The sequence below is a fragment of the Aegilops tauschii genome, chromosome 6 (genome assembly GCF_002575655.3).
Source record: "Aegilops tauschii subsp. strangulata cultivar AL8/78 chromosome 6, Aet v6.0, whole genome shotgun sequence".
NCBI lineage: Eukaryota > Viridiplantae > Streptophyta > Magnoliopsida > Poales > Poaceae > Aegilops > Aegilops tauschii.
Window position 1 is genome coordinate 176687493 of NC_053040.3, and position 25172 is coordinate 176712664.

The window sequence follows — 25172 nt, forward strand, 5'->3', positions numbered from 1 at the left end:
CTTCTTCAAAATAGTGCTCGGCCGAAACCTGGCCTATGGACGGATTCTGGGTTGCAATAGCGGTGGCCTCCATCTCTGCCCAGTATGTCTTGACACGGGCAAGAGCCATCCGCGCACCCTCTATGCACGCCGACCTCTTTACAGCGTCGATATGCGGCACAGCACCAAGGAATCGTTGCACAAGACCAAAATAACTATTCGGCCTTGGTCCTTCTGGCCAGAGACGATCCACGACAGACCTCATGGCAAGCCCGGACAACCTATGGAGCTCGGCCCACTCGGCCATTTGCTCATTTAACAGCAGCGGACGTGCTGGAGCATTGAACTGTGACCAGAACAACTTTTCCACTTCGTGATCTTTTTGATCTTTGAAAAACTTGGTCGCATCAGCAGCACTCGCTGCCAAATCCAGGTACGCGTCCGCAGAACTCCATAATTGATCCAGAAGGGCATACTTAGGATCTCCGAACTTCGTCCGCAACAAAAAGGGCTTCCCAGCCGTGATATTTCCGGCTTGACGTAGCTCCTCCTTCGCCGCTCTGATTTTAGAGCTGGTTTCCTTAGCTGCTACCATGGCTTTCTCCAGGTCCGCCGTCTTCGTTTGACTTTCCCTTTCGAGAAGCTCATAACGGTCGGCGGCACCCTTCAACTCAACAGCCATCTTGGCTATTTTCTCTTTGCTCTGGCAATGCGCAGCCTGTTCAGCTCTTAATACTTCGACCGCCTTTAGGGCGGCCGCATCACTCCTCCTGGCTTATTCCTTGGCTCGGGCAAGTTCCGCCCGAAGGGTCTCCACGGCGGCAGCTCCATCTACAGTCACAACATATTATAGATACTAGCTTCATGCCCCTCTTAATATATGTTGACCATCGGAGAATACATACCCTGTGCCTCGTCAAGCCGCCTGTTTACAAGCTCGATGTCGGCATCCGCCGCATCAAGTTGCCGCTTCAGTTCGGCAAACTCACCAGTCTGGCTAGCCACCGGACACTCAGCCGCCTGCACATGAAAGCGGCATGATCATTACCTGGGACTATGATCCTCTGTTTGCCGCCATTTTTCGACAGCAACCAGAGTCTCAAGGGCTACTATCTGCATAGGGCACACCTGGCGTGTGCGGTACCGTCAAAAACATACATATTACTTTGCGTACCTCAAAGCCTCTCAGCATGCTCTTAAAAGCTTCATGCAACCCGCTTTCGGCGGATGAAATCCTTTCAACCACCATACCCATCAATGCGTCCGGTCACGCACCGGACAGCCCCGGACTCTTTCTGTTGCTCCCTTTAGGAGCCGAATACTCCGGACTTCGGGAGGCCGAAGGATTAACTTCTGGCCTTGGTGGATCAGGAGAAATCCTCTGTGAGGACACCTCTGGGTCGTCCGCCTCATGAGGCGGGGAGGCATGGGGAGGTGTTTCGCTCTCCATCATCTCCGGAAGAAGATCCCCCGAAGACGAACTCTGTCGAGAAGGGCTATGATCCGAACTACAAGACATACGTATCGGTTATTGTCCTCGGAAATAAAGTAGGATATGTCTACTATAGAGTACTTTTCTTTACTTACAGCTCGGTGGAGGGATGATCCCCTTGCGGGCACTGTGCGGTAAGGATACCCTCTGGGGTAGGGCCCCCTGACAAAGATTTCTTCCCTCGTTTGGAAACCATTGTTTCCAAGTCTTCAGAGGCGGTCCTCTTCCTTCCTTGGGGAGAGGGGATTTTAGATCCTTCTCCCCGGTTATCCTCCTTTGCGGAGGCACTACTTCCCCCGGTCTGGATGAATAATGAGTGAGGCCCGCTTTCGGCTTCTTTATTCCCCCCTTTATCTTCCCCTGATGGCGCTTGATAAGGCGCGAGCTCAAGCATTCTGGCCAGTACTGGATCCATTGAGTCTTCGGGAAGGGGGGCCGAACACCTGATCATCTTCGCCTTTTTTACCCAGTCCTGGTCAAAGAGCGACTTTTCAGAATGATGTTGTGATAAATAAAGAGACAGCATGTTCGGCCGAAGAATTACTTACTTGGGTGTCTGAACAATTGCAGTTTAAACCCGCATCCTCGGTGGTGTCCGGACACTTTATTCGTGATCCAAAGAACAATCTACACATCTCTTCGAGCGTCACGCCGAAGAATTGCTGAATAGTTCGCGGTCCTTCCGGGTTGAACTCCTACATACGGAGAGGTCGACGTTTGCAAGGCAGGACTCGACGAACTAGCATGACTTGCATTACCTTGACAAGGCTGACATCTCTCTCGAGGAGATCTCGGACGCGACTCTGCAATGTTGGCACATCATTTACTGGCCCCCAGTCCAGCCCCTTGTTGACCCACGACGCCAGTTGTGGCGGGGGGGGCCGAGCGGAAGGCAGGGGCGGCTACCCACTTAGTACCTCGGGGAGTTGTGATGTAAAACCACTCCCGTTGCCATAAGCTGGACAGCTCCGGGAAGGAACCCTTTGGCCATGGAGCATCGGCGCCTTTGCTTATTATGGCACCTCCGCATTCTGCGTGTCGCCCATTAATCATCTTCGGCTTCACATTAAAGGTCTTGAGCCATAAGCCGAAGTGTGGGGTGACGTGGAGGAAGGCCTCACACACGACGATGAATGACGAGATGTGAAGGATGGAATCCGGGGCCAGATCATGGAAATCGAGCCCGTAATAGAACATGAGCCCTCTAACAAAGGGATCTAGACTAAAGCCTAGCCCTCAGAGGAAGTGGGAGACGAATACGACACTCTCGCTGGGTTCAGGAGTGGGAACGACCTGCCCTCGAGCAGGCAGCCTGTGCGATATTTTGGCGGTCAGATACCTGGCTTCTCTTAGCTTCTTGATGTCCTCCTCCATGACAGAGGAGGGCATCCACCGACCTTGAAGGTTGGATCCGGACATGATTGAAGATCCGAAGCACCTAGCCTGAGCCTTGGGTGTTGGAACTCAAGGTGGGGGAAGGATTCGATTGAGTGCAAGAAGAAAAGGACAGGCCTTGGACCCTTTATAAAGAGGGTGAATATCAAGCGTCCTCCGCGTGGCCGTTTGGAACTTGCCTAAAATCGAGGAGTCATACCAACAGGCACGATTGGGTTACCCATACCCGTATTGATGAGAATCCCGTGATAAGGGGAACACGATCTCTGCTTCGACAAGACGTGCCAATAAAACCGCCTCGCGAAACGTGCAGTGGCAGGCTGGGAGAAACGGTTCGAATAATGACCAGGCCGTGGTGTGATGTCACATTATGAAAAGTTGTCAGCAGATTAGATTTGTGGAAATATTATTCTCTCTACGGTGGTATGTGAAATTTGTTTTGCAGAGCCGGACACTATCCTTGTGTTCAAAATCTTTTATGGGATATTCGGAGGAGGAACCCGCCTTGCAATGCCGAAGACAATCTGCGCACCGGACTCATCGTCATTGAAGCCTGGTTCAGGGGCTACTGAGGGAGTCCTGGATTAGGGGGTCCTCGGACAGCCGGACTATATACTTTAGCCGGACTGTTGGACTATGAAGACACAAGATTGAAGACTTCGTCCCGTGTCCGGATGGGACTCTCCTTGGCGTGGAAGGCAAGCTTGGCAATACGAATATGTAGATCTCCTCCCTTGTAACCGACTCTGTGTAACCCTAGCCCCCTCCGGTGTCTATATAAACTGGAGGGCTTAGTCCGTAGGACAACAACAATCATAACATAGGCTAGCTTCTAGGGTTTAGCCTCTACGATCTCGTGGTAGATCAACTCTTGTAATACTCATATCATCAAGATCAATCAAGCAGGAAGTAGGGTATTACCTCCATCGAGAGGGCCCGAACCTGGGTAAACATCGTGTCCCCCGCCTCCTGTTACCGTCCGCCTTAGACGCACAGTTCGGGACCCCCTACCCGAGATCCGCCGGTTTTGACACCGACAATTACCACAACAACGCGCTCCAGATCCTGCGCCCACTCCTGCTCATCCCGGACGAAGGCCTATAGGAGGCTGTCGCGTCCCCGAAGTTGCTGGCGCAGGGCGTCCATCGCCGTGTCCTCCTGGGTGTGCGGCTTGACCATGACCTCGCTGGCGCCCGCCCAAGGTTGCTGCGGACCGGCGCCGGGTCCGCTCTTCAGCCGCGCTCTGGGTTCTCGGTGGCCCACAGCGGCATGACCACCAGGGCGTTGCTTCCTTCGACCGGCACCTCCGTGGCTGGCATTGCCCACGGCGCGCTAACCGACGTCGCTTGCGACGCGCTGTCCAGTAAGGCTTCCGGCCCGCGACCGCCTCCCTCGGCCTAATTCCCGCCCACTGGGTCGTTCTGGGGCGGCATGTCCAGGATGATCCCCTCGTCGGTCTCTGACTTGTCATCGGCTGGCTCCGCCTGCTCGCTCGGGTCGCGCCCCTCCTCCGTCTGCGGCTCGACGATTGTGGAGATCAGCGTCAAGCCCGCCTCCCACTCCGGCTAGGCCGGGTCCATGGTGGTCCTTCTCCTCACCTCGGCGGCCCTCGCCTATGCCTGGGCCGAGGTCTCCATCACATCCCTCTCAGCCGCCGCCCGATCCTGCCAGGCGATGCACTCCGTGTTGGCGGGGTCCAGACCGACGTCCTCCCAGGGCTGATCTTACTCGCGCTCGATAGCACTACGCCGGGTTTTCCTCCAGATGGCTTCTTTCCTAGATGCGACTGCCGTAGCCGCCAGTGCCAGCTCGAGGGTTGATCTGTGCGCCGCAAAGACAACATAAGAAGAATGTAGTCGAACAGCAAACATAAACCAACAAGTCATGCTTACCTGATGGTTTTCGGGATGGCCCGTCTCGGCGCCACGGCCGGGGCAACCCGACGCGTCCTCTTGGTGGCACCCTTGTCACGTGCCGGCATTGCCTCTGCCACGCGCTTCGCGGTCGGCCGTGGCACCACCGCCTCCTTCCCGTCCGGCCGGCGTGCGGCCGCCGGCTCACGGGACGGCCCGATCCCAGCCGTCTTCTTCAGTCGCCTTGGGAGGTCGACGCTGCCATCTCCTCCCGGTGGCGGCACTGCACCGCCAACACCCGTCAGGCCCTCCTCATCGTCGTTTGGCTAGTCGCGTAGAAGATCTGGGGGCGGAGACTTACGCGCGTGGTGCGTCTCCTCGGCCTTGGCACCAGCCGGCTGCGTTTTGGTCGCCCCCTCATTCTCGGCAACTGACTCGCCTCCATATGAATCGGCCAAGTCATCCACCAGAATCTGCTCCCTCAGCCCATCATGGGCTCGTTGAGATGCGAACAACTGCAGCTCCGCTGCCGCATCAGGATGCAGGAACAACCCAGACATAGCAAAGAACAAGGACCATGGACTCACCGACGGTGCCGGGTCCTGCCGATCGTATGGCGTCTTCCCGAAGCGCCACATCCCTGCGTTCAACCCGACATTGGAAATGTCGTTGACCCGGTCGACGACTTGGTCCGACGTCAGCTCCCGGGTCAACATCCGGCAGGGGTCATGCCAGTCGCTCATCTTGGCTATCTTGTGCGCCCGGCGTTGCAGCGGCAGCACCCGGCGCGTGGTGAAGGCGGCGATGAGGTCCCTCCCAGTAAGCCCCTCGCGCGCCATCATCTCGGGATTCGGCTGTAGATGTTCAACATCTCCCATGGTGGACTCTTGGCTGGTAGCCCCAGTTCACCTTGGCGTGCGGCGGCTTGTTGGAGAATGGCGGCAAGTTGATGTAGTCCGCCTTCGGGTCGGTGTTGCTCACGTAAAAGAACGAGTTCTGCGACTTCTTGGCAGAATCCTTGACGGGCATCTTGTGAAACGGCCCGTTCGGCTGGCTCGTGACCACGGCGGCCCTGCAATCGGACATGATGCTGGCTGCCGGCCCTTGCTGCTTCAGGAAGAAGAGTTTGGCCCACAGCTTCATGTCCGGCATCAGGCCCAAGTAGCCCTCGCAAAGCATGGCGTAGCCAGCGAGCTACAACACGACGTTGGCACTGGGTGGTGCGTCTGCAGCCCAAAGAAATCAAGAAAAAGTGGAAGAAGAGGCTCGCGGGGAGGCCGAACCCATGCCAGAAGTGGGAGTAGAACGCCATGTGCTCACCCTCCTGTGGCTCCGACACCCTCTCCCTGCCAGGCATGCGCGCCACCACCGTTGTTGCCGACGGCAACCTCTTGGTGTCGCGAAGGTACGTATTGTATGTCGGTCTCGGAGCCTTCCCAAGATCCATTCGGCCGCGCCATCAGCAGGGTTCTCCAAGGGCAAGGGAGTGGCGATGAGGAGGAAAGTGCAGCGCGTGCGTGTGCGCGGCGGTCGTCGGGTGCTGTGGGTCGGCGCTCGGGCGGCAGCCGTGAGATGTGGCAGGGAATCGCTCGGGCTCCACAAGAAGAAAGAAAGAAGATGTAGGGGAAGCGGGGGTGTGTGTGTAGGCGTTACAGCCGCGCCCCTCCCCCTCATTTATAACTGCAGAGGATCGTGGGGGAGCAGGATCGTTTGCGCCCATGATCCCACTTCCCCACGCTGTGCGGGCACGTTTCCCGTGTGCCTTAACTACATCAAGAAATGCAACCGTCCACCGCTACCGCAATCAATCCCCCGCGCGCGGGCCGAGCGTGTGGCATGGTGGGGCCTGACCCGCCGTCGAGTCCCATTGCGCGCGTGGCCTGGCAGGGCCTCGCCCGCTGGTGTTCACCATGTGGTGGCGCGTCGGGCCGCGGTAGGCGCGAACTGAAGGAAATATGCCCTAGAGGAAATAATAAAGTTATTATTTATTTCCTTATATCATGATAAATGTTTATTATTCATGCTAGAATTGTATTAACCGGAAACATAATACTTGTGTGAATACATAGACAAACAGAGTGTCACTAGTATGCCTCTACTTGACTAGCTCATTGATCAAAGATGGTTATGTTTCCTAGCCATAGACATGAGTTCTCATTTGATTAACGGGATCACATCATTAGGAGAATGATGTGATTGACTTGACCCATTCCGTTAGCTTAGCACTCGATCGTTTAGTATGTTGCTATTGCTTTCTTCATAACTTATACATGTTCCTATGACTATCAGATTATGCAACTCCCGTTTACCGGAGGAACACTTTGTGTGCTACCAAACGTCACAACGTAACTGGGTGATTATAAAGGTGCTCTACAGGTGTCTCCAAAGGTACTTGTTGGGTAGGCGTATTTCGAGATTAGAATTTGTCACTCCGATTGTCGGAGAGGTATCTCTGGGCCCACTCAGTAATACACATCACTATAAGCCTTGCAAGCATTGTAACTAATGAGTTAGTTGCGGGATGATGTATTACGGAACGAGTAAAGAGACTTGCCGGTAATGAGATTGAACTAGGTATCGAGATACCGACAATCGAATCTCGGGCAAGTAACATACCGATGACAAAGGGAACAACGTATGTTGTTATGCGGTCTGACCGATAAAGATCTTCGTAGAATATGTGTGAGCCAATATGAGCATCCAGGTTCTGCTACTGGTTATTGACCGGAGAGGTGTCTCGGTCATGTCTACATAGTTCTCGAACCCGTAGGGTCCACACGCTTAACGTTACGATGACAGTTATATTATGAGTTTATATGTTTTGATGTACCGAAGGTTGTTCGGAGTCCCGGATGTGATCACGGACATGACGAGGAGTCTCGAAATGGTCGAGACATAATGATTGATATATTGGAAGCCTATGTTTGGATATCGGAAGTGTTCCGGGTGAAATCGGGATTTTTCCGGAGTACCGGGAGGTTACCGGAACCCCCCGGTAACTTAATGGGCCTTAGTGGGCCTAGGTGGAAGAGAGGGGAGGAGGCCAGGGCAGGGCCGCACGCCCCTCCCCCCAATCCGAATAGGACAAGGTGAGGGGAGCGGCGCCCCCCCCCCCCCTTTCCTTCCTCCCCTCCACCTCTTCCCCCTCTCTCTCCTAGTCCAACATGGAAAAGGGGGAAGTCCTACTCCCGGTAGGAGTAGGACTCCTCCTGGTGCGCCTCTCCCTTTGGCCGGCCGAACCGCCCTTGCTCCTTTATATACGGGGGCAGGGGGGCACCTCTATACACACAATTGATCAACGATCTCTTAGCCATGTGCGGTGCCCCCCTCCACCATATTACACCTCTATAATATCGTAGCGGTGCTTAGGCGAAGCCCTGCATCGGTAGAACATCATCATTGTCACCACGCCGTCGTGCTGACGGAACTCTCCCTCAACACTCGGCTGGATCGGAGTTCGAGGGACGTCATCGAGCTGAACGTGTGCTGATCTCGGAGGTGCCGTACGTTCGGTACTTGATCGGTCGGATCGTGAAGACGTACGACTACATCAACCGCGTTGTGTTAACACTTCCGCTTTTGGTCTATGAGGGTACGTGGACAACACTCTCCCCTCTCGTTGCTATGCATCACCATGATCTTGCGTGTGCGTAGAATTTTTTTGAAATTACTACGTTCCCCAACACGAACCCTATCTCAATTCAGGGCTCGGCTGGCGTTTCGGTTTCCCGCCCAGGGTGGGATGTCGTGATCCTGCTTCCGGAAGCTGGCACTCAGCGGGTGTTGCTGGGACCCGGCGGTCGCGAGCCAGCGTCGGGCGCCAGGCGCCACAGGCCAGACAGGCATACTTCATCAAAAAAACCACCTCCTCGGGGGGGGGGGGTAAGCTGTGAAGGCCCCCCTGCTTGGAGCCGGCGAGCCTTCACAACTTCGGGGACTATTGTCGGGGGGGTGACCCCCGGGCAGGCAACAGAACATGAATCCCTTATTAAAACATCGAGGCAAGCTAGGCCCCTCAACCCGGCTCGCCAACCTGTGGGCTCCCCAGCACGAGCCGGCCAGGTGCCGCGACCCGGCTCAGCCGCCTAGCGCATGCTGGCTGACCACAAGAAGACAACTCCTGACGACAAGCAAGAATGGCTACAACGCTCCTCCCTTTACGCCGGCCCAAGCGGGCGTGGCTACAGTACATCATGCGCCCCGCCCGAGGCGGGCAGTGTCCAGGCGATGCAACCCTGTAGTTGGGCAGCGCCAGTCGCCCCACGACGTGGGACACGACGTGCCACATTGCCGGGCTGCCGGGCGTACCCGCGCCCGGCGGCCTCGGTACGGCCCGTGTCCAGCGGACCCGGCAAGACCCGCACCCGATGGACCCATCGGCCCCTACCACCGGCTCCCAGATGATGACACTAGAGCCCCGCACCCCTATAACATTACCATTGTAGCCCCGGGGGGCAGCCTATAAGACCCCCCGGTGCCCATCCATGCAGGGGGTTCAGCTCGGTCGCCCGATCAGTAGAACACACTCCCACACACACACACACACACACATACAAGGAAGGACAGAGGACCAGTTCCCTCTTCCTCCTCCACCCGAACATCTCCAGGAGCAACTCTGTAACCTAGTGCATATCATCCATTCGGCAGGAATAGGGGTGTTACCACCTCGGGGGGGGGGGGCCGAACCTGGGTATGTCTCATGTCACACACTAGCCCGTGCCAACCTAGCCTCTGGAACCCACTGACGTCCTCATGTAGCCCCCCACTTTTAGCCATCCCATGGCATCTGCCGTGAGATCACCACGACACCGAGGTGGCCAGTTGCATCGGCGTAGAGCATGACGCTGGCGAATACAAAGAGCTGGCCGGGGAAGAAGGTCTTCCCATAGCCAATGTTGTCATCAATCCAAAGAGCTATCGAGCTTTTTTAACCACAGTGCGGGACCTATATGGGCCACCAATGCTGGGGTTAAATCCGACAGATCTCGGTAGGGTGGTCCTGAGCAGGTGATCTTAGCTTGATGGTAACAGGATGAACAAGGGAAATGATGTTTACTCAAGTTGGGGGCCTCTAGAAGATGTAAAACCCTACGTCCTGCTTCTATTGTATTGATAGACTTGGAGTGCAAAGTACTGGATTACCTAGGGTTTACATGAGGTCTGTTACATCTAGGGATAAACATGTCGATAATTCAAATGTGTCTTGGACTATGCGCCTAGTCTTTGGAGGATTCCATCTTGAACACATGGAGGGGCATGGTAGTCTTGTCCCAGTTGTTGATGATCCAGGGGGTCCTCGGCACAGCTCACTATTAAGGGGCCGACGTGGTTTGCACCCCCTAGTTCAGGACACCGTCACCCGCACCCACACACCTCTCCCAGCTGCATGCCACACCCGATGGCCGCTCTTGTCGGGGTTGGTTGGCTGTTTTCGCCAGCGTCGTAGCACATCCACGGCCACGCCACCCCATGGCCTTTGTGTTGGAAATATGCCCTAGAGGCAATAATAAAATGGTCATTATTATATTTCCTTGTTCATGATAATTGTCTATTGTTCATGCTATAATTGTGTTATCCGGAAATCATAATGCATGTGTGAATACATAGACCACAACATGTCCCTAGTGAGCCTCTAGTTGACTAGCTCGTTGATCAATAGATGGTTACGGTTTCCTGACCATGGACATTGGATGTCATTGATAACGGGATCACATCATTAGGAGAATGATGTGATGGATAAGACCCAATCCTAAGCATAGCACAAGATCGTGTAGTTCGTCTGCTAAAGCTTTTCTAATGTCAAGTATCATTTCCTTAGACCATGAGATTGTGCAACTCCTGGATACTGTAGGAATGCTTTGGGTGTACCAAACATCACAACGTAACTGGGTGGCTATAAAGGTACACTACAGGTGTCTCCGAAAGTGTCTGTTGGGTTGACACGAATCGAGACTGGGATTTGTCACTCCGTATGACGGGGAGGTATCTCTGGGCCCACTCCGTAATGCATCATCATAATGAGCTCAATGTGTCTAAGCAGTTAGTCATGGGATCATGCATTACGGAACAAGTAAAGGGAATTTCCGGTAACAAGATTGAATGAGGTATTGGGATACCGACGATCGAATCTCGGGCAAGTAACGTACCGATTGACAAAGGGAATTGTATACGAGATTGATCGAATCCTCGACATCGTCGTTCATCCGATGAGATCATCGTGAAACATGTGGGAGCCAACATGGGTATCCAGATCCCGCTGTTGGTTATTGGCCGGAGAGATGTCTCGGTCATGTCTGCATGATTCCCGAACCCGTAGGGTCTACACACTTAAGGTTCGATGATGCTAGGGTTATAGGGAAAGTTTGTATGTGGTTACCGAATGTTGTTTGGAGTCCCGGATGAGATCCCGGACATCACGAGGAGTTCCGGAATGGTCCGGAGATAAAGATTTATATATGGGAAGTCCTTATTCGGTCGCCGGAAGTGTTCGGGGGTTTATCGGTATTGTACTGGGACCACCGAAAGGGTTCCGGGGGTCCACCGGGAGGGTCCACCTGCCCCAGAAGGCCCTATGGGCTGAATACGGAGGGGAACCAGCCCCTAGGTGGGCTGGGCGCCAAACCCCCCTAGGGCCCATGCACCTAGGGTTGGGGGGAAACCCTAAAGGGGGCGCCCCCTTGGCTTGGGGGGCAAGCCTTCCCCCTTGGCCGCCGCCCCCCTCTAGATCCATCTGGAGGGGGCCGGCCCCCCTCTCCCTTGCCCCTATAAATAGAGGGGAGGTGGGAGGGCAGCCGCACCACATCCAAGGCGCAACCCTCCCCCCTCCAACACCTCCTCCTCCTCCCGCGGCGCTTGGCGAAGCCCTGCCGGAGTACCACGCTGCTCCAACACCACGATGCCGTCGTGCTACTGCTGGAGTTGTCTTCCCCAACCTCTCCCTCTCTCCTTGCTGGATCAAGGCGTGGGAGACGTCACCGGGCTGCACGTGTGTTGAACGCAGAGGCGCCATTGTTCGGCGCTTAGATCGGAATCAACCGCGATTTGAATCGCTACGAGTACGACTCCTTCATCCGCGTTCTTGTAACGCTTCGTGTCACGATCTTCAAGGGTATGAAGATGCACTCCCATCTCTCTCGTTGCTAGTCTCTCCATAGATTGATCTTGGTGATGCGTAGAAATTTTTTAATTTCTGCAACAATCTCCAACAGTGGCATCATGAGCTAGGTCTATGCGTAGTTTCTATGCACGAGTAGAACACAAGTTGTTGTGGGCATCGATTTTGTCAATTTACTTGCCGTTACTAGTCTTATCTTGATTCGACAGCATCGTGGGATGAAGCGGCCCGGACCGACCTTACACGTACGCTTACGTGAGACAGGTTCCACCGATTGATATGCACTAGTTGCATAAGGTGGCTAGCAGGTGTCTGTCTCTCCCACTTTAGTCGGATTGGATTCGATGAAAAGGGTCCTTATGAATGGTAAATAGAAATTGGCATATCACGTTGTGGTTTTGGCGTAGGTAAGAAACGTTCTTGCTAGAAACCTATAACAGCCACGTAAAAACTTGCAACAACAATTAGAGGACGTCTAACTTGTTTTTGCAGCATATGTCGTGTGATGTGATATGGCCAAAAGGATGTGATGAATGATATATGTGATGTATGAGATTGATCATGTTCTTGTAATAGGAATCACGACTTGCATGTCGATGAGTATGACAACCGGCAGGAGCCATAGGAGTTGTCTTAATTTATTGTATGACCTGCGTGTCATTGAAAACGCCATGTAATTACTTTACTTTATTGCTAAACGTTAGCCATAGTAGTAGAAGTAACAGTTGGCGAGACAACTTCATGAAGACACGATGATGGAGATCATGATGATGGAGATCATGGTGTCATGCCGGTGACGATGATGATCATGGCGCCCCGAAGATGGAGATCAAAAGGAGCAAAATGATATTGGCCATATCATGTCACTATTTGATTGCATGTGATGTTTATCATGTTTTACATCTTATTTGCTTAGAACGACGGCAGCTTAAATAAGATGATCCCTCGCTATAATTTCAATAAAGTGTTCCCCCTAACTGTGCACCGTTGCGAAGGTTCGTTGTTCCGAAGCACCACGTGATGATCGGGTGTGATAGATTCTAACGTTCGAATACAACGGGTGTAAGCCAAATTTACACAAGCAAAACACTTAGGTTGACTTGACGAGCCTAGCATGTACAGACATGGCCTCGGAACACAAGAGACCGAAAGGTCGAACATGAGTCGTATAGTAGATACGATCAACATGGAGATGTTCACCGTTGATGACTAGTCCGTCTCACGTGATGATCGGACACGGCCTAGTCGATTCGGATCATGTATCACTTAGATGACTACAGGGTTGTCTATCTGAGTGGGAGTTCATTAAATAATTTGATTAGATGAACTTAATTGTCATGAACTTAGTCTAAAAATCTTTGCAATATGTCTTGTAGATCAACTTCAACGTGTTCCTAGAGAAAACCAAGCTGAAAAACGATGGTAGCAACTATACGGACTGGGTCCGTAACTTGAGGATCATCCTCATAGCTGCCAAGAAAGCATATGTCCTTGATGCACCGCTAGGTGAAGCACCTGTTTTCCCAGCAACTCAAGACGTTATGAACGCCTGACAGTCGCGTAGTGATGATTACTCCCTGGTTCAGTGCGGCATGCTTTACAGCTTAGAACCGGGGCTCCAAAAGCATTTTGAGCAACACAGAGCATATGAGATGTTCCAAGAGCTGAAAATGGTTTTCCAAGCTCATGCCCGAGTCGAGAGATATGAAGTCTCTGACAAGTTCTACAGTTGTAAGATGGAGGAGAATAGTTCTGTCAGCGAGCACATACTCAAGATTTCTGGGTTGCACAACCGCTTGTCTCAGCTGGGAGTTAATCTCCCGGATGACGCAGTCGTTGACAGAATCCTTCAGTCGCTCCCACCTAGCTACAAGAGCTTTGTGATGAATTTCAACATGCAGGGGATGGAGAAAACCATTCCTGAGGTATATTCAATGCTGAAATCAGCGGAGGTGGAGATCAAAAAGGAACATCAAGTGTTGATGGTCAATAAAACCACTAGTTTCAAGAAAGGCAAGGGTAAGAAGAACTTCAAGAAGGATGGCAAGGGAGTTGCCGCGCCCGGTAAGCCTGTTGCCGGGAAGAAGCCAAAGCATGGACCCAAGCCTGAGACTGAGTGCTTTTATTGCAAGGGAAACGGTCACTGGAAGCGGAACTGCCCCAAGTACTTAGCGGATAAGAAGGCCGGCAATACCAAAGGTATATATGATATACATGTTATTGATGTGTACCTTACCAGCACTCGTAGTAGCTCCTGGGTATTTGATACCGGTGCGGTTGCTCATATTTGTAACTCAAAACATGAGCTGCGGAATAAGCGGAGACTGGCGAAGGACGAGGTGACGATGCGCGTCGGGAATGGTTCCAAGGTCGATGTGATCACCGTCGGCACGCTACCTCTACATTTACCTATGGGATTAGTTTTAAACCTCAATAATTGTTATTTAGTGCCAGCTTTGAGCATGAACATTGTATCTAGATCTCGTTTAATGCGAGATGGCTACTCATTTAAATCTGAGAATAATGGTTGTTCTATTTATATGAGAGATATGTTTTATGGTCATGCCCCGCTGGTCAATGGTTTATTCTTATTGAATCTCGAACGTGATGTTACACATATTCATAGTGTGAAAGCCAAAAGATGTAAGGTTGATAATGATAGTCCCACATACTTGTGGCACTGCCGCCTTGGTCACATTGGTGTCAAACGCATGAAGAAACTCCATGCAGATGGACTTTTGGAGTCTCTTGATTATGAATCATTTGACACGTGCGAACCATGCCTCATGGGCAAAATGACCAAGACTTCGTTCTCCGGAACAATGGAGCGAGCAACCAACTTATTGGAAATCATACATACTGATGTGTGCGGTCCAATGAGCGTTGAGGCTCGCGGTGGTTATCGTTATGTTCTCACACTCACTGATGACTTAAGTAGATATGGGTATGTCTACTTAATGAAACACAAGTCTGAGACCTTTGAAAAGTTCAAGGAATTTCAGAGTGAGGTTGAGAATCAACGTGACCGAAAAATAAAGTTCTTACGATCAGATCGTGGAGGGGAATATTTGAGTCACGAATTTGGCACACACTTAAGGAAATGTGGAATCGTTTCACAACTCACGCCGCCTGGAACACCTCAGCGTAATGGTGTGTCTGAACGTCGTAATCGTACTCTGTTGGACATGGTGCGATCTGTGATGTCTCTTACCGACCTACCGCTATCATTTTGGGGTTATGCTTTAGAGACTGCCGCATTCACTTTAAATAGGGCTCCGTCGAAATCCGTTGAGACGACACCGTATGAATTGTGGTTTGGGAAGAAACTTAAGCTGCCGTTTCTGAAAGTTTGGGGATGCGATGCTTATGTCAAGAAACTTCAACCTGAAAAGCTCGAACCCAAATCGAAAAAATGCGTCTTCATAGGATACCCTAAGGAAACTATAGGGTATACCTTCTACCTCAGATCCGAAAGCAAGGTCTTTGTTGCCAAGAATGGATCCTTTCTGGAGAAAGAGTTTCTCTCGAAAGAAGTAAGTGGGAGGAAAGTAGAACTTGATGAGGTATTGCCTCTTGAACCGGAGAGTAGCGCAACTCAGGAGGATGTTTCTGTGGTGCCTGCACCGACTAGAGAGGAAGTTAATGATGATGATCATGAAACTTCGGATCAAGTTGCTACTGAACTTCGTAGGTCCACAAGGACACGTTCCGCACCAGAGTGGTACGGCAACCATGTCCTGGAAATCATGTTGTTAGACAATGGTGAACCTTCGAACTATGAAGAAGTGATGGCGGGCCCGGATTCCGACAAATGGCTTGAAGCCATGAAATCCGAGATAGGATCCATGTATGAAAACGAAGTATGGACTTTGACTGACTTGCCCGATGATCGGCGAGCCATAGAAAATAAATGGATCTTTAAAAAGAAGACAGACGCGGATGGTAATGTGACCATCTATAAGGCTCAACTTGTCGCTAAGGGTTATCGACAAGTTCAAGGGGTTGACTACGATGATACTTTCTCACCCGTAGCGAAGTTGAAGTCCGTCCGAATCATGTTAGCAATTGCCGCATTCTATGATTATGAGATATGGAAAATGGACGTCAAAACGGCATTCCTTAATGGTTTCTTAAGGAAGAATTGTATATGATGCAGCCAGAAGGTTTTGTCGATCCTACGAATGCTGACAAGGTATGCAAGCTCCAGCACTCAATCTATGGGCTCGTGCAAGCATCTCGGAGTTGGAACATTCGCTTTGATGAGATGATCAAAGCGTTTGGGTTTACACAGACTTATGGAGAAGCCTGTGTTTACAAGAAAGTGAGTGGGAGCTCTGTAGCATTTCTCATATTATATGTGGATGACATACTATTGATGGGAAATGATATAGAATTCTTGGAAAGCATAAAGGCCTACTTGAATAAGTGTTTTTCAATGAAGGACCTTGGAGAAGCTGCTTACATATTAGGCATCAAGATCTATAGAGATAGATCGAGACGCCTCATTGGTCTCTCACAAAGCACATACCTTGACAAGATATTGAAGAAGTTCAATATGGATCAGTCCAAGAAGGGGTTCTTGCCTGTATTGCAAGGTGTGAGATTGAGCACGGCTCAATGCCCGACCACGGCAGAAGATAGAGAAAAGATGAGTGTCATCCCCTATGCCTCGGCCATAGGGTCTATTATCTATGCCATGCTGTGTACCAGACCTGATGTGAACCTTGCCGTAAGTTTGGTAGGCAGGTACCAAAGTAATCCCGGCATGGAACACTGGACAGCGGTCAAGAATATCCTGAAGTACCTGAAAAGGACTAAGGATATGTTTCTCGTTTATGGAGGTGACGAAGAGCTCATCGTAAAGGGTTACGTCGATGCTAGCTTCGACATAGATCTGGATGACTCCAAGTCGCAGACCGGATACGTGTATATTTTGAATGGTGGGGCAGTCAGTTGGTGCAGTTGCAAGCAAAGCGTCGTGGCGGGATCTACATATGAAGCGGAGTACATGGCAGCCTCGGAGGCAGCACATGAAGAAATCTGGATGAAGGAGTTCATTACCGACCTAGGAGTTATTCCCAATGCGTCGGGCTCGATGACTCTCTTCTGTGACAACACTGGAGCTATTGCCCTTGCCAAGGAGCCCAGGTTTCACAAGAAGACCAGGCATATCAAGCGTCGCTTCAACTCCATTCGTGAAAATGTTCAAGATGGAGACATAGATATTTGTAAAGTGCATACGGACCTGAATGTCGCAGTCCGTTGACTAAACCTCTTCCACGAGCAAAACATGATCAACACCAGAACTCTATGGGTATTCGATTCATCACAATGTAACTAGATTATTGACTCTAGTGCAAGTGGGAGACTGTTGGAAATACGCCCTAGAGGCAATAATAAAATGGTTATTATTATATTTCCTTGTTCATGATAATTGTCTATTGTTCATGCTATAATTGTGTTATCCGGAAATCGTAATGCATGTGTGAATACATAGACCACAACATGTCCCTAGTGAGCCTCTAGTTGACTAGCTCGTTGATCAATAGATGGTTACGGTTTCCTAAACGTCACAACGTAACTGGGTGGCTATAAAGGTACACTACAGGTGTCTCCGAAAGTGTCTGTTGGGTTGGCACGAATCGAGACTGGGATTTGTCACTCCGTATGACGGAGAGGTATCTCTGGGCCCACTCGGTAATGCATCATCATAATGAGCTCAATGTGTCTAAGCAGTTAGTCACGGGATCATGCATTACGGAACGAGTAAAGTGACTTGCCGGTAACGAGATTGAACGAGGTATTGGGATACCGACGATCGAATCTCGGTCAAGTATCGTACCGATTGACAAAGGGAATTGTATACGGGATTGATTGAATCCTCGACCTCGTGGTTCATCCGATGAGATCATCATGGAACATGTGGGAGCCAACATGGGTATCCAGATCCCACTGTTGGTTATTGGCCGGAGAGATGTCTCGGTCATGTCTGCATGATTCCCGAACCCGTAGGGTCTACACACTTAAGGTTCGATGACACTAGGGTTATAGGGAAAGTTTGTACGTGGTTACCGAATGTTGTTCGGAGTCCCGGATGAGATCCCGGACGTCACGAGGAGTTCTGGAATGGTCCGGAGATAAAGATTTATATACGGGAAGTCCTTATTCGGTCGCCGGAAGTGTTCGAGGGTTTATCGGTATTGTACTGTGACCACCGAAAGGGTTCCAGGGGTCCACCGGAAGGGTCCACCTGCCTCGGAGGGCCCTATGGGCTGAATATGGAGGGGAACCAGCCCCTAGGTGAGCTGGGCGCCAAACCCCCTAGGGCCCATGCGCCTAGGGTTGGGGGGAAACCCTAAAGGGGGCGCCCCCCTTGGCTTGGGGGGCAAGCCTTCCCCCTTGGCCGCCGCCCCCCTCTAGATCCATCTGGAGGGGGCCGGCCCCCCTCTCCCTTTCCCCTATAAATAGAGGGGAGGTGGGAGGGCAGCCGCACCACATCCAAGGCGCAGCCGTCCCCCCTCCAACACCTCCTCCTCCCGCGGCGCTTGGCGAAGCCCTGCCGGAGTACCACGCTGCTCCAACACCACCATGCCGTTGTGCTGCTGCTGGAGTTGTCTTCCCCAACCTCTCCCTCTCTCCTTGCTGGATCAAGGCGTGGGAGACGTCACCGGGCTGCACGTGTGTTGAACGCGGAGGCGCCGTTGTTCGGCGCTTAGATCAGAATCAACCACGATCTGAATCACTACGAGTACGACTCCTTCATCCACATTCTTGTAACGCTTCCGTGTCGCGATCTTCAAGGGTATGAAGATGCACTCCCCTCTCTCTCGTTGCTAGTCTCTCCATAGATTGATCTTGGTGATGCGTAGAATTTTTTTAATTTCTGCAACGATCTCCAACACTTTGTTGCCGCCGGCATCCCTCCATGCCCGGTGGCCTCACTCCATGGTTGCCTCCACATTGACAGGTACGCTACCAGGCCTAGGAGAGGCACAGGGCTCTTCACCGGCTGGCTTCTTCCACCATGCCCACAAGGTGTCCAACGTTTCACCTACAATGTACAAATAGATAGTGAAGATGAGTTCTTTTTCAACAACTTCATTTGTGATTCAGACGATTTGTCATCGGACGATGAGGAATTTGTGGTTGCTACTTTGGTCATCAAAGACCACATTGCTAGGCAGCGGCCATTGTTTAGGGGCTCGATCCCGGGCCATGCTCCCATTAAATCGCAACAGAGAGAGCGGCCATTGCCTACACTGGTTTGTCTACTTTCAGTGCACGTCCCGACTCTACAAACCCAAGCTATTCTCGCACCGCTTCCGGATGGCTAAACATGTGTTCAATCGTATTCGAGAGGGCTAATGGCATATGATGATTATTACTTATGAAGGAGGACACCCTTGGAAAGGTTGGCTTCTCCTCTTATGAGAAATGCATTGCAGCTATTCGAATACTTGCATACGGAATACCCGGTGATATTGTTGATGAGTATGTCCGCATGAGTGAGTCCACATGCCTTGCATCAATGTACAAGTTTTGTAAGGCTGTGGTAGCAGCATTTGGCCCGAAGTACCTGAGAGAGTCAAATGCTGCAGATACAACCTGGTTGTTGGTAGTATAGATTGTATGCATTGGAAGTGTAAGAACTGTCAGTCTGCTTGGCATGGGCAGTATAGGGGGGCATGCCAAAGCTTGCACTGTCATACTTGAGGTCGTGGCTTCACAAGATCTTTGGATTTGACATTCTTTTTTGGGCATGGCTGGCTCTCACAATGACATCAACGTGCTTCAATGTTCTTTGGTGTTCTAAAGGCTTGCAGAAGGAAATTGCCCAGAGGTCAACGTTGAGATCAATGACCACCACTACAACAAGTGATACTACCTTGCTGGTGGTATCTATCCTCAGTGGAGAACTCTTGTGAAGACAATCCCCAACCTGGTAGGAGAGAAGAGGCAGAGATTTGCCCAAGCACAAGGGAGTGCTAGGAAGGATATGGAGCGTGGCATTGGTGTGCTTCAATCTCGATGGGGCATCATTTGATATCCTGCTAGAATTTGGAGCACCAAGAAATTGTGGGAGATGGTGACTGCTTGTGTGATAATACACAACATGATCGTAGATGATAAGCGTGAGGATGAAATCTTCGACCAGGAGTTTCAATGTTGTGCCTGCACATGGAGGAGCGGCAGCGCTTGCACAGTTCATCCAATTTCATCATGAAATGCCCGATTGCGCAACTCACACTCAACTTCAAGATGATTTGGTTGAGCATATGTAGACTCACCTTGGCAATCATTAGATGTATCGGCTCCTTTTCTTTAGATGTATTTGTGGCAATTTATATTTCATTTGGTTATGAACTATAAGATTTTATTTGTTTATAAGACTATGGGATTTTTATTTGGTTGTGAATTATGTGATTTAAACTTTGGGCAATGTAGATATCTATGCAAATAATTGTGCAAACATCTAGCCACATGCCGACCATGCGGACGAAAATGCGACGCGTTGGCGGCACAGACCAGCCAAACACGAATGGGGCCGACGTCGTCCAAAACGCCCACCCAAACGAACGAAAAAAGGACAAAACGTGCATTTGTTTACGTCGGCGCGTTGGAGTTGCTCTAATCATGTGAGCTAGACTCACTTCGCGCTTGGTGCTACGTTGATATATATTGACCCGCATATGGTTGTCTAAAAAATGCAACAAATTCCACCTACATTCTTGTTAGTTTTTTTGTTAATTTACTTCTCTGTTATTTATCTGCTCCCTTCAAAAAAGAAGAAGCGGAAAACACACAGCAGGTTGGCTTTCACCCGTCCCCACAGCAGTTTTTGTTGCGTTGCGTTGCGTTGGCATCTTCCTCAGAAGAAGAACCCATCCACACCTGCCATTGTTGACTTATTTCGGCGAAGGCGCACCGGAAGAAGAACGCCTCCTTCGGAAGCTGCCGAGCTCACCAACTCCATCCCATCATCAATTCATCATCATTGCTGCCAAGTCTGAAACCCTTTGCCTCATAACTCTGTCGACGCTCCCGGATTTCTCGGACCGCTCCCCACTTATCGGTTTGCCACTGATAAGTAAGTTCGTTCCGACCTTGTGCTCTTGGTTGCTGCACTTCACACGTGTTTTGTCACCACTTGATTCGTGCTGCGGTTTTGGAATTTCCGATTGATGTTTGGGGTTTGGCCTGGGACGGGTGATTTCTGGGTTGAAGCGGATGATCGGTAGGTCTGATACCCAGATTGATAGAAAGGGGGATTTTGCTACCCGTACCTGCGACCGGGAGCATGCATGCCATTTGTTTGTGGAATTGCGACAGCAGGGAACTGATTCTTGAATTCTTGCAAGAAAAGGCTTCGTCGGTGTGGTGATTCGACTCTATCAGGAGTTGTTTTGGTGTCCTGAGGCGAAGCCATGGACGTCGTGCAAACAATCGCCTCGGCCGCGCAGCTGGTGTCTGCAATGTTGTCCGCGGTGGGAGCGCTGGAGCAGGCGGCCGCGGACGCCGCTGAGGCTCCGAGGAGGCTCCAGGTGCTCGAGGATTTCGTGTCGGACCTTGAGGTGTTGGTGCAGCAGGCTAAGCAGAAGCACGCGCACAAGATGCACGGCCCGCAGCTGGAGCGTCAGTTTGAGAGCTTGAGCAGGCTCATGGATCAGCTGCGTGCCAATATCATCAAGGCGAGGCGAGCCTTGAAGAAAGGGAAAGGGAAGGGCTTGGCTAGGGTGGTTTGGAGCTCGGTGGTGGGAGACCCCCTCATGAAGTACATTCAGCTGATCAGAGATGACCTCAACTGGTGGCTGGAATTGCAGAGGTTGACAGATAACGTCGGCAATGCTATAGCGTCTACTGCTAAGGGTACACCATCGTTGGTCAGAGTCAAGTCTGAGCAGGGCTATCCAGTGTCAGAGAAGTGTGACTATGTTAGGGACATTTTGGAGAGAGATGATGGTCATCGAGTTGTCCTGATTGTTGGATTATCTGGTATTGGCAAGTCGTGCCTCGCTCAACAAATTGCTTCTCAGCCGCCTGGTAATTTTGTGGATGGCGCAATTGAGGTTAGTTTTGGCCGGTGGTGCAGTAGAGCAGCTTGTAATGGAAGCAGAACTGAGTACCATAAACGTCTTGTTAGGAAGATAAGCAAATTGCTAGTGCAGGTTGGTTCCATGACTGTCAACGAGGGCACGAGCAAAGATCTTGAAGATGTATGTTGCTTGCTTCAGACCGTGTTGGTTGGAAAGAGTATGTTAATACTCCTCGATGACGTCTGGGAGCAAGACATAGTTGATCGCTTCACCAAGCTATATGATAATGATTGCCGGTATCTTGTGACAACAAGGGATGAAGCTGTTTATGAGATAGCAGAGGCTGAAAAGGTAGAAATATCCAAAGATGACATCAAGAAAATCAGCAAGGGCATTCTTCTCTATCATAGTCTGCTTAGTGCTGAAGAGCTTCCGGTATGCTTTGTTATTTTCCTTATAATTCTTTAGTGAATTTATCGATATTGCCATGCCTCTTAGTTTTCTATGTTAAATTTAATTTATAAAATGTTCGCTTCCCTTCATGAGGTATCCTGCAGTCTAGGTCTCATCCCTTTCTTTCATATGCTCATCTTCTGAGTTTCAAGATTGACTTATTGTATCAACGACCAGTCAAACAACAAATACTTATATTCATGCGAATCTACTTAGAGGGATTAATTGTGCTTATTTTTGCCACGCAAGATATACTCAATCTAGAAATTATAATTGCTACAAACTATTTTTATGTGTTCCTGGATGGTTACCTTTCGATACTTTACAGACTGTTGCAGACGACTTGCTGGACAGTTGTGGGCACCATCCCCTAACAGTTGCTGTCTTGGGTAAGGCCCTAAGGAAGGAGACCAGAATGGAAAAATGGGAGAAAGCAATATCCAACCTTTCCACATATGCAACTTGTGCACCAGGTCCAGTTTCATATGTGAACGAGAAAGAAGTTGAGACCACCTTGACCATATTTGGATCTTTTGAGTTCAGCTTGGAAGCAATGCCTGAAAATTCACAAAGGTTTTTCATGGTTCTCGCAGCTATTTCATGGGAAGAACCTGTTCCAGAGGCATGCCTTGAATCCGTCTGGTCAGCACTTGTGCAGGACAGTTTATTCCCTATTGTAGTTTCAAAACTAGTAGAAGGCTCACTTGTCATCAAACTGGAATACCAGTCGATGTATCATATGCATGACATGGTTTCTCTCTACCTTGAGAACAAAGCAAATGATGCTGCTCATACTCTTCTGACTGATTCATTTCCTGAGTATGCTGCATTGGTGGCTCCTTGGCTTTTTATTTTTGGCAAAGAGACCGTGAAAGGGCCAGCTGAGCAGAAGATGAGATCATTCTTTTCTTTGCTAGAGTTCATGGAGATTGAAATTTTACTGGGAAGCACCACCCAAGCTCTCATGGCATGCAAATCAATATCTGAATTTGAGGCTAGCAGACTTGGCTTTAGCAAACTGCTTGGACCTCGAATAGCGGAGCTAATTTCTGTTGGGTCACAAGCTCTTATCGTTGCTGTCACCAAAGCTATTACAGTCGTCTTTTTCCAAGGAGACTATGCAAATCTCGCCCAATCTATTGAAACAGCAGGTTCTGTTAATAAATTAATTTGTGTTCTTCGTGGCTATGAGGATTCTTCATCTCTAGCCAACGTTTCTGCTGTTCTTGCCAAGGTATCTGAGCATGTTAGTGCCAAAACTGCCGACGAAATTTTGGCAAGCATTCCCATGGACAGAATTGCAGAACTACTGTCTCCAGAAAATGAGGAGTGGCATGAAATTGTGTTCACAACTCTAGCATCACTGATAAAAGTGGGAAATTTAAAGGCTGTCGAGATAATGATCGAAGCAGGAGTTGACAAGAAGCTCCTTGTACTTTTAGGTTGCGGTTCTGAGATCTCACAGCACCATGCAATTATCATGCTGAAAACTTTCTGCGAGCTTGGTGCACCACTTAAAGAGTGCATGGGGCCTGGACTGTTGATTCATTTGCCATGGCATGCTCGGCTTGCCTTGGAGAGGTTTGTTTTATCTGACCAAAATGTAGCCTCATCACCGAAGCCTCAATATTTTGAGGTGCTTCTTCACAGGATTCTACAGACAGACAGCAAAGGTATCATTGAAGCTATCCAAGGTTTATTACCTCTTGCTGAGAGGGCTAACGATCCTAGGGTGCAAGATCTTCTTTTGGGAAGCAATCTGTGTGATAGGTTGGCATTTCTGCTGCAGCGCAGAGAACCCGAAAACAACCAAGTGAGGTCTCAGACTGCCTTTCTGGTAATGAAATTGGCCTGCACCGGAGCAGAGCCATACATCCGTAGGTTCTTGGAGCTTAATATTGTGCACGAGCTCATTGCCATGATGCAGTCCTCTACCAATGACCTCCAGGATTCAGCATACCATGCTCTCCATCAGATTGTGTATGCAAAGGGAGGATCATTAGTCTTGCAGAGGTTTTTACAACTAGGGACTATAGAAAAATTGGTCAATCTGCTCGACCGTAAGTGCGTCAAGACAAAGGATCTCACGGTGCAACTTCTGGTGGACATTGCGGCGGTCGGAACCAAACCCTGCATACAAAGAATGCTCTCTTCCCAAGTCATCGAGAAACTTGTTTCCCTTGAGAAAGCAGGTGGGTCTTTCAGCGGGTCAGTGTCAAGATATATCCACGGATTGAACATGTGCGAGAATATCCAGTCTGCTGAGAGAGCAGTGATGAAGCAGCATATTTTGAGGAAAGTGAGATCGGCGGTGAGAGGGCATGATCTGGAGACGAGTCTAATTGCTTCTGTGGAGGTCTGCGTTTCTGAAGGCACAAAAGCAGCCAGCAGTAGCAGGAGAAACAAGTAGCATTATGCTGCAAACTTCAGAAATTGAAACATACATATAATCTTTGTTTTGAAAAGAGAAACATATATCCACGTTCAGATAAGAGCTTATTCATCAATATTTTGATAGGCGTTCCTTTTTCCAGTACACGACTTGTTTTCCTACAGAAAGAGAGAAGATCATGAAAGCTCATACTGTCGCACTGTCCACGGATAGTTCTGCTTAAATAGTCTGAGCAATTATCCATATCCACATCAGCCCCACCGAACAAATTAACAGAAGTAAGTTGCCACGTTCAGTACATGTCCACAGTCCAAAGACCAAAGCAGTCAAGTCTATTGTGTTAATGGACTGTGGTCTTCTACCGAAGTTCCTTATAATCTTGTAAGAGAAGCATTGCCTAGTACAGTTTTTGAGTCTATTAGAGCATCTCTAGCCAATCCCTTAAAAAATAGAGTAAACG

General features: G+C 50.1%; 1 protein-coding gene across 1 annotated transcript; it reads left to right on the forward strand.

The window, feature by feature from the left end:
* Positions 1-20704: 20704 nt before the first annotated feature.
* Positions 20705-24827, forward strand: LOC109759858 (uncharacterized). The gene is made up of 2 exons (XM_020318696.4): positions 20705-22302; positions 22649-24827. Exons 1-2 carry the CDS (start codon positions 21259-21261, stop codon positions 24728-24730), a joined length of 3126 nt encoding a protein of 1041 aa, XP_020174285.1. The 5' UTR covers positions 20705-21258; the 3' UTR covers positions 24731-24827.
* The last annotated feature ends 345 nt before the right edge of the window (positions 24828-25172 follow it).

Bases quoted from the DNA above. Each gene is read 5' to 3' on its own strand.
- LOC109759858 (XM_020318696.4), top strand. From the start codon at position 21,259: ATGGACGTCGTGCAAACAATCGCCTCGGCCGCGCAGCTGGTGTCTGCA. The intron at 22,303-22,648 runs GTATGCTTTGTT...GATACTTTACAG, and splicing joins TTAGTGCTGAAGAGCTTCCG to ACTGTTGCAGACGACTTGCT.